This window comes from Lethenteron reissneri, chromosome 11 (assembly GCF_015708825.2).
Source record: "Lethenteron reissneri isolate LAM-NWPU_2019-01 chromosome 11, ASM1570882v1, whole genome shotgun sequence".
Lineage (NCBI taxonomy): Eukaryota > Metazoa > Chordata > Hyperoartia > Petromyzontiformes > Petromyzontidae > Lethenteron > Lethenteron reissneri.
In genome coordinates, this window is record NC_083789.1 from 6,464,309 (window position 1) to 6,474,415 (window position 10,107).

At 51.3% G+C, this 10,107-nt stretch overlaps 1 protein-coding gene across 1 annotated transcript; it reads right to left on the reverse strand.

Moving 5' to 3' along the window:
- Positions 1-587: 587 nt before the first annotated feature.
- Positions 588-4,992, reverse strand: LOC133341186 (basic salivary proline-rich protein 2-like). The gene is made up of 4 exons (XM_061549641.1): positions 4,818-4,992; positions 3,860-4,027; positions 1,676-2,482; positions 588-1,051 (listed from the first exon to the last, which is right to left on the reverse strand). Exons 1-4 carry the CDS (start codon positions 4,921-4,923, stop codon positions 588-590), a joined length of 1,545 nt encoding a protein of 514 aa, XP_061405625.1. The 5' UTR covers positions 4,924-4,992.
- Positions 4,993-10,107: the final 5,115 nt, after the last annotated feature.

Consider the following 10,107-nt stretch of genomic DNA (forward strand, 5'->3'; position numbering starts at 1 on the left):
CACTGCTTTACTTACCACCCAGTAGCCTCGGCTTAGTAAGATTGGTGGATCCGACACCGTTGTCCCAGCAGCTGAATTAAGCTATTCAAGTGAGAGGGCCAGATTCGAACCAGCGACTCCAGACTCATCAGATGCCAGCGAATGTCCAGGGCCCGCAATCTATCCATTAAGACACCAACCACCGCCAGGTCTAGCCATTGGTCGAGGCACGGAACCCATCGGGTTCACACACTGCTGCAGGCAGTAGCCATGAGAATTTCTTTAGCCTAGGCCTTGCCCAAGATATCGGGGTGATTCCTTCACAGGGCCCAAGGTAGGCCTCTGCACGGCAGCAAATGAAACACGAAGCGTAATGAACACGAAAGCAACCCACCACCTTGTTGGGACACGTGGGTGCTACTAGAAAATATATGCCCACTCTTAAGTCCTTCCTCAGGTTTGTTCATATATTGTTAATATATGTATTTGTCTGTCTGACGGTGCAACAGCTCGTAGCTTTGGTTATCTGCCTGTTTGACTGGCTGACGGTTTGCCTACCAACTTTTTGTTTGCCCGTCTGTTACTCCTTAAATACCCAGCGAGAGTATTTAATTCCCATTGCGAGAGGGCGCTTTTTGCTCCTTCTTGGGCTCGTCTCTCTTAGAAGACTTGTCATCTTTCTTACTCTCTTCCTTCTTGGGCTCTTTTTTATCGTCTTTCTCCTCCTTGGACCCCTCGTCTTCCTTCTGATCTTTCTCCTTGGGTTTCTGCCTGACTGAAGCAGGTCTGGCACTCGAGTTCTGACTCCCTGATGGGGGCACTCTACTGGGGTTCTGGCCGGCTGAAGGGGAAGCTCCGCTGGGGTTCTGGCCGGCTGAAGGGGAAGCGCTTTTGGGTTTCTGGCCGGCTGAAGGGGAAGCTCCACTGGGGTTCTGACCAGCTGAAGGGGAAGCTCCACTGGGTTTCTGGCCGGCTGAAGGGGAAGCTCCGCTGGGGTTCTGGCCGGCTGAAGGGGAAGCGCTTTTGGGTTTCTGGCCGGCTGAAGGGGAAGCTCCGCTGGGGTTCTGACCGGCTGAAGGGGAAGCTCCACTGGGTTTCTGACCGGCTGAAGGGGAAGCTCCACTGGGGTTCTGACCGGCTGAAGGGGAAGCTACACTGGGTTTCTGACCGGCTGAAGGGGAAGTTCCACTGGGGTTCTGACCGGCTGAAGGGGAAGCTACACTGGGTTTCTGACCGGCTGAAGGGGAAGCTACACTGGGGTTCTGACCGGCCGAAGGGGAAGCTACACTGGGGTTCTGACCGGCTGAAGGGGAAGCTACACTGGGTTTCTGGCCGGCTGAAGGGGAAGCTACACTGGGGTTCTGACCGGCTGAAGGGGAAGCTACACTGGGGTTCTGACCGGCTGAAGGGGAAGCTACACTGGGTTTCTGACCAGCTGAAGGGGAAGCTACACTGGGTTTCTGACCGGCTGAAGGGGAAGCTACACTGGGTTTCTGACCAGCTGAAGGGGAAGCTACACTGGGTTTCTGACCGGCTGAAGGGGAAGCTACACTGGGGTTCTGACCAGCTGAAGGGGAAGCTACACTGGGTTTCTGACCGGCTGAAGGGGAAGCTACACTGGGGTTCTGACCGGCTGAAGGGGAAGCTACACTGGGGTTCTGACCGGCTGAAGGGGAAGCTACACTGGGGTTCTGACCGGCTGAAGGGGAAGGTACACTGGGGTTCTGACCGGCTGAAGGGGAAGCTACACTGGGTTTCTGACCGGCTGAAGGGGAAGCTACACTGGGTTTCTGACCGGCTGAAGGGGAAGCTACACTGGGGTTCTGACCGGCTGAAGGGGAAGCTACACTGGGGTTCTGACCGGCTGAAGGGGAAGCTACACTGGGTTTCTGACCAGCTGAAGGGGAAGCTACACTGGGGTTCTGACCGGCTGAAGGGGAAGCTACACTGGGGTTCTGACCAGCTGAAGGGGAAGCTACACTGGGTTTCTGACCAGCTGAAGGGGAAGCTCCACTGGGGTTCTGACCGGCTGAAGGGGAAGCTACACTGGGGTTCTGACCAGCTGAAGGGGAAGCTACACTGGGGTTCTGACCAGCTGAAGGGGAAGCTACACTGGGTTTCTGACCAGCTGAAAGGGAAGCTACACTGGGGTTCTGACCGGCTGAAGGGGAAGCTACACTGGGGTTCTGACCGGCTGAAGGGGAAGCTACACTGGGGTTCTGACCGGCTGAAGGGGAAGCTACACTGGGGTTCTGACCGGCTGAAGGGGAAGCTACACTGGGGTTCTGACCGGCTGAAGGGGAAGCTACACTGGGTTTCTGACCGGCTGAAGGGGAAGCTACACTGGGGTTCTGGCTTCCAGGAGCAGCAGTCGACCCCGCCGCCGCTGACGGAGAGCAGAGCTGCAGGACCTTGGAGACCCAGGACAAAATGTCCTGGCTGGTCACGTTGAACGTCTTCTGGACCTTGGCAACGACCTCTGACATCGTCGCGGGCCACTGATCTGTAACACCAAGGTGAGATACATTAACAGGTGCATGCATGCACGCGAACATACACAAGACAAAGATCCACCGGATAGCCTCGCGTGGACTGTTGGGGCAAGTGCTGTTAAGCAATCCTACGAAGGCTGGCACGGCGAACGAGATGGTGGTGTGGCCACAATCACGCCGGGCCGTCTTCGTCTCCTCAATGCGAATGTTCACACGCCGAACCAGGTACTCATATGAGGCTGAGTCGACCTAGGAGAAGCCCAGGTCTTGTTAAGATAATCGCAACTTATACACACTCACACACACAAAGACAAACATCTCTCTATCGCCTTAACAGACAGTTGAGGCAAGTGCTGTTAGCGAACACCTATGAAGGTCATACACACACAGGCACCCACACAGATACATACTCGCACACAAATTCAAATATCCCCCGCATAGCCTTGACATACGTTTGGGGCAAGTGCTGTTAGTGAACACCTATGAAGGCACATCGCAACCAGGTACTCATTTGAGGCTGAGACGACCTAGGGGAGGTCCGGGACCAGTTCAGATAACCGTCACGGGTGTTGGCCGTCGTGAGCGGGAATCGAACTCGGATCGCCGGGTTTGTAGCGTGCACACGACCACCCCCAAAAAGCAGAGATCCCCCGTATAGCCTTAACAGACTGTAGGGGCAAGTGCTGTTAGCGAGCACCTATGAAGGCCGGCACGGCAACACCACGCCCGGCCGCCTTTGTCTCCCCAGTGGCGATGTTTACACATCGCACCAGGTATTCATTTGAGGCTGAGTCGACCTAGGGGAGGCCCAGGACCGGTTCAGATAATCGTCACTGATGTTGGCCATGAGCGGGAATCGAACCCGGGTCACCAGGTTCGTAGCGCAGCGTAGCGCTAACCACCACACTACCGCTCCCCACACACAGCGACACGTGCAATGGTGTCGCGTGCTTAGCTGCGTGAGACGTGAAGCGAGGAATTCAATCACCCCCCCCCCCCCCCCGCTCTTCGTCGCCCGGGAACTGAGCCCCTTCGGTCCCTGTGCAGTTGCACCGCCTGCACATCTGATAGCTACGTCGCCATATGGCTCTCTGTGCGAATCTATGGGTCAATATGTAAGTATATGGGTATATTTGCGAGTTTATGGTAATATTTGGCTAAATATTTAAATATTGGGGTTTTTTACATACGCATATGGATTTATACGCGAGTTTTCGAGTTTCGATACGAGCATGTGGGTCTCCACGTGGGTCTATGGGTGTCTTTGTTGAGTTCTATGATGTCCGGTGGCTGAGAGCAGTTTCACAATTAGCGCCCCCCACCCCCTCCCGGAGTGTGCAAGCTGCAATCGCCTGCGACGTCGCTGCGTGCGCGCGCGCGTGCGTTACCCAGGCTGGAGTTGCTGGCAACTTGGAGCAGCGCAGGGGACGCAAGGTCCGACGCCCCGCATTTGTTGAGTAGCTGCACGACCCCCAGGGCGCTCAGAGATCCGTTTCCAAGCGCCGCGCGGAGCGACTCCAATGCGCTCAGCAGCGGGTCCGAGGAGTTGGCGGTCACTAAAAGCGCAGCACGGATCGATCGACATCACAAACACCGCACAATCGAGGTGACACTTAACAACGCGGTGTCACTGCGCGCAGCACGGATCGATCGACATCTCAACCCGCATTAATCTGGCACTGAAGGGAGAGTATGTTTAACCTGGAAGCATACACAGCGTAATGTGTATTTCTAGCGCGCTCAGTCACCGTGTGTAACCGCAAGGGCCCTCTTGCAGTAATGGTAGTGATCGCGGCATTAGCCGGGCGGTGTTGGCTCTCTGCGCGGCATGCGATCCAGCACTGTGGATGCAGCGAGGGTTGGCGGATCACCGCGCAAAAGTTGTGAAAACCCGGTCCCGTGAGCGTCGAAGGGGAGCCGCACGTACCCTGGCTCGCCAGGAGAATGCAATACTGTTCTGGAAAGCAAAAATGTGGATTCCACGTGTTCCGTCTATATGAGATTACAGTGTTTTCTCCGCCCCTCGCACGCGTGCGTTTTCCACTCGTTCATTGGCCTATAACCATCTTCATTAATAGAGGACAGCAGAGCTTGGAGAATCGTTGGCGCCGGGCTCAGCACGTGGCTGTCGTCCCTGTTTGTCGTTCCCTCTCTCAACGAGAGCGAATCCGGTGCGGCGCCTCACAAGTTGAAAGTATTACTACTACGATACGTAAGCGTGTTTACATATTGCGTGGGCATTAATGCGTTCACTGCCCGCCACAGCTGCGTGTGAAGGTCCCTCTGCAGCCCTCGGCAATGCAAAACGTTGAGCCGCCTGTGATCTTTCGCGAACCGCTCGCTCACCGTTGGCGCCGGGAAGAGGAGCGCACGAAACCAGAGTGGAGGATGAGAGGAAGGCGGCGATGATAACCACGGGAAGGGCACGGGCAGCAGCAGCAGCAGTAGCCATGACTTTAGCTGAGCAGACGGCGAGCGTGAACACGAGCGCTGCGGTATCTTGAGTCCACGTGGTTACAGAGGCAGCTGCCGGCTTTTGATGTTCTCCATCCAGGCAGACTGGCCGCTTTATAGAGGGCCGGCTGCGCAAAACCTGCCCCCATTCATTCATTCATTCAGGTGTGTTCTTCACAGACACCTGGGCTGTGTGTGTGTGTGTGTATTCTGGGCACATGCTGCTGGGTGGGGTGCTGGGGGCTGTCGGTCAAGGTGAGGAGAGACGGCGCGCTTGCATCGGGCACTGCGGTCGATTGTGCAACTCTATTGTACCGCCCGTTGCGTAAAACCAGCGAAGGGAGACTGAAGGTGGTTGGAGGCTGCCGTGATCTCGTTTGAGCCCTGGCACAATAGTACGCGCGATGTCGCGTCTACAAAATTATCCGGCGCATCAGTTTTGTCGCATTGCAATGCGAATTTGCATACGATTGCGCGTATACGCGTGTGTGCCACCTGCCATCAAGTGAGACACACACACAAAAAATACCGCAGTGCACTCGGCATCAGCTCGATGATTATCGAGGCTCCTCGCAATCAATCAATGACGCTCACGACGCTCTCGCGCTGTCAGCGCCCACAACACGGTACCCGCTTTAGTCGCCACGTGGAGTTGGATGATGATGTCGTCGCCACGTGAGCAGCGCGCCGACAATTGCTCCGAACCCCGTTTCGCAACTGGCGATCATTTAGTGAGCGATAGATGTCCATTTAGAACCTTCAATTGTCTGTGTTTGTTCATGCGTTCAGCTACTTTTTTTTATTTTACACGCTTTTATTTAACTCACTCCGTCTGTTGTATCCTCAAAAAATAAATATTGTAACTCAATTCTTACCCACCTCCCAATGTGCTATCGACTGCAAACTTGAAATGCCTATGTCATATTGATGACAAGACTATACTATATCATACAAAATCCAAAACATAGATTTTTAAACATTTTACACTCTTCTATTTAACTTACTCTGTGTTGTCGTATCCTAAAATCGTGTAACTCAATTTCAACCGTCTTCCCAATGTCGTATCGACTGCAAACTTGGTATAGGTATGTCATACTGATGACAATACTATATTCTATCATTGAAAATTATATTTATATATATTTTTAAACAATCTTTTTTACGGCTCTAATTGTCCACGTTTCCGGCTCTAATTGTCGACGCTCAACTCACGTTGCCTGTAAATCACCACGTGGTCCCTTACGTCACGGCAAGCCTCAAGGAGCCACGCCGAGGGGCGGGGCATGTGGAAGGAGGGGAGGGGCGATGGTGGAAGGGGGCAGGGGGAGGGGCAGCTCGGACAGTACATTTCATTAAAGCGTGTTTTTTTAAAAGTATTTTTAAATATTTTTTTTGGTTTGTTCCAGGAAATAAAATAACAAAGCGATAGCCACGATACGGTGTATGAAAAATGAGAATAGGTTTCACCTTCTCTGGCAATAGAACTGTTGTTAAGATGTTCAAACACCAAATAGAAACATTTTGCAAGGAATCATGTCTGCATTAACCACTCACACCGTACTTGTGGTGAACATGGAAACAAAACACCTCACGTGCCGCGTGTAGTTAATGTAGACTTCATTCCTCGCAAAGGGTTTCTATTCAGTGTTTGAACATCTTAAAACCTGTTTTATTGCCAGAAAGGGCAACACCTATTCTTATGTTTCATACTTTTGTTGAGGAGTTCTCAGGACGCACTCGGAGATGGAGGTAAGGTTATGGGCTTTCGCCAAAGGTTTATTAAAGATGTTACAATATAACATAAGGGTACACAACTCCCAGGGGTGTCGGCTCGGGGAACTCCACCGACCGGAGTGAGAAGCATCTCTATCGGCTACCACCGGCGTCCTTCCAGACTCACGACTTCATCCCTCTACACCCTGGTTCCCTCTCTACCCTTCTCACTCTACTCGTTCCCACAGTGACCCCGTTTTCTTCACGGGGTCTCCCTTAAATACTCGTGACGTCATCGCACTGAACGGCACACATGACGTCACGTCCCCATTTTACTCCTCTACACTTTGATACTGGCAAAAAATATCCAATAATACGGTATACGAATGGGAATGCTTCTATCGGATGCAGGGTGAATCCATTGCATAATCCTTAACGTGTAGACGAACGTCGATTTGATGTTTTTATCACCCCACGTGATTCGATGCTTCCATCTCTCGTGAACGTAAGAATACACATGAATGAATCCACGTGTAATGGGTTCCGGACACACTTGTAGAGGCAACTTCTTTATTACAATCCAACAACACTCCAACAGTCCTGATACTCTGTTACAGCCTAGGTACACAGCCTAGGTACACAACCTAGATACACTACTCTGGCTACGCTCTGGAACTCGCCCTCACAAGGACGTAGAGCCGGGAGTTCCAGAGTCCCACCACTGGCCCTCACAGCGTCCCAGGGTCCTGAGATGGCTGGTCTTGGGTCTTGGGTCTTGAGCTACAACTGGCCCTGATCGGCCAGGGAGCTGCCCTTTTATGCCTCGTCCCCAACGAGGGGTGGGGTTGTGTCCACCCCCAGATATCCCACAGAGCACACACAGCCCCCCCCCCCCCCCCGTTGGTGGCGCTAAGGGGCTTAACTGGCTGGGGTGCCTAGGGTCCCAGCGCCTGGCGCCAATGGGCTTAAGCGTCTGGGATGTCTAGGGTCCCAGAGCCCCCAGCACTACACACGCATTGTCCCACCCGTAAATAAAACACAATATTCATACGTAGTACTATTATTACTGCTGCCAGTTTTAAAGCTGCCTGTTTATTGCACACTGTGTTCAGCTTTTCTATAGCTTACTATGAACATCCTCATTTTTGCAACATTCCAATGTCATCATCTGCTTGAAATGTTACCTCGCCCCCCCCCCCCTTCCCCCACTTTCATTACAACATTAGAGTTATCTCAATACTCAAAGTGTTCACGTGCATTTACTCATTCTGCTTCTCTGGGCATGTGAAACTGCTGCTTAGAATCAGCCTAAATGTCATAACCTCCTGAACTACATTGCTGATGTTAGTTCAGTTTATAAAGTTTTGAGCCAGCTGGGCCAGGATTTATCAAAACTTCACCCTCCACTTTTCACCCAGGTAGCTGGAGAGCATGGACAACGTGTTTCTAACCTAACATTAAACCGATGATGGATATCCATCGTAATTTATATTCATACATTAACCCGCCACATCTGGTCTCCGCACCGCATTGTCTCACAAATGTCGACATCACATTTATTTCTCTATTTAAGACCGAAACAGGACAATTGCTCTACCGATTTTATCCATAATACAGTACCGGTTTTTTGGGTCAAATTGCGTAAATATATAAATGTGTCGTTGAACGCGTACATCGGTGTGTTGTGCTCTCCAACACACTAGTGCTCTACTAGTGACGAATTGGCATGTTCTGTTTACGTGACAACCCTTACTAATTAGCTGTGTCGGGTGGTGAAGGGTTTAACGACACATTCATATTTACGCGATCTAACCCAATAACCGCTCATGGATAATGCAACCTTTGATTCGTTTCATCATCTTTGGCTTTGCATCATTTAGCACATTCGATTCATCGAAACTTTTTTTTTCTTCCAATTCTGTCATGAAGTCTAACATGTTGAACAAAAAATATTCTGCCACTCCAGCTCAATATGTATTGAGGAGGACATGAGTGCAGTGGACGGAGCATTGCGTTCGCTTCGTCAGAGCCCCCGGGCCAAGCACACCACGCCATGCCGCTCTCAGCCGCTTGCGTTCCGAGATGAAAACTCGTGCTCGGATGAAACTCAACGAAGGATGAGTAAGGGTGGAGCGAAGCAGTGAGACCACGTGAAGGAAGAACATCGCTTTCCCACCTGATGATGGACGCTTGTGTTGCGCCCGAAACGTCGTGATTAATTTGATTTTATACCTACGTGACTTTACCGAAAGAACCAAAGAGTAAGAACATCGTTGTTGAAATTCCATTCAGTCGCCACTGTCCCAAAATGAGCTGACGGAAGGGACAGATTTCAATAATGAACGGGTTTTTTTCCTCCTATACAGCACGTATATATTTTGAATAAATATAAATAAAATTATGATAGCCGCAATCAATGGCAAGGAATGAAGCCGTCCAAAGAGATGGAGCGACGAAATCAGTTCATGTTGCAGATCGACAATGTGCAGGTGGATTATTATCATCATCACTACATTCCATGATCGTGACGAGAGGTGGCGGCGGCGGCGGCTTGCAGATGTCATCATCCAGCAGTGGGTTGACCATGACTGATGATTAAGCAACGCTCCAGATCTTCACTAAAGCAGATCATCTGTTGGTGTTGGTGTTGTGTGTGTGGGGGGTGACTCGGTTCACGATTGCAAAAGAGGCATTGAATCTCGGTGTGAAGCGGGTTCACGGTTACGCAGATCAACGTTGCCCGCACGTGATGTTAAAAAAAGGAAATTCTGCTGTGACCCGTGCGACGTCACCGGCTCGAGAGAGAGAGGGCAACGCGAGGCCGTGCTCAAGAAGGGCTCGAGCAAGTGACTGCGTGTGCGACACCAGAACGCGGAATGCCAGCCGTGTGCTGCGATTGCGAGATTGATTCTTAAAATAGCAAGCCGCCACCCACAGCTTTCTGCAACTGGTGAAATGAACGAATGACCGGAATGAATATTTCTCCGCGGACGCGAACTGCTGTCATTGACGTTTCGTTCCACATTCCAGTGCGGTTTTTATTTATTTTGTCGTTGCTGATCGTCAAGAGCAGATAGGGAAACGATGACCACATCCAACAGGATGCGCAGTCATCGCGTGAGATCTTGGAAGCTCAGCAGGGGAATTTGAGCCTGGTTAGCGATTTGGATGGGAGATGATCGCCACCACCGCCGCCCTTTGATCCTTGTTTCGATTCGTGCTCACTTATCCAGGAACGCGTCTTGAGCGCGAAGCGAAGTCTGCCTGTATTGTGATTCAAGTGTATTTCGAGTACTCTTAGGTTTTTTCAGTAAAGTCACGTAGGTAAAAAAATAAAAATAAATAATAAAATGATAGAAATTATAATAGAAATAAAATAATAATTCACGACGTTTCGGGCGCAACACAAGCGTCCGTCATCAGGTGGGACAACCACAGCAAGAAACAATTGCTGAAGTGGGCGTTGGTT

Coding starts and splice junctions, on each gene's coding strand:
- LOC133341186 (XM_061549641.1), bottom strand. CDS start 4,923: ATGGCTACTGCTGCTGCTGCTGCCCGTGCCCTTCCCGTGGTTATCATC. Junction 4,028..4,817: donor TCCTCTTCCCGGCGCCAACG/GTGAGCGAGCGG, acceptor CTGCGCTTTTAG/TGACCGCCAACTCCTCGGAC. Junction 1,052..1,675: donor TGTACCTTCCCCTTCAGCCG/GTCAGAACCCCA, acceptor CTTCCCCTTCAG/CCGGTCAGAACCCCAGCGGA.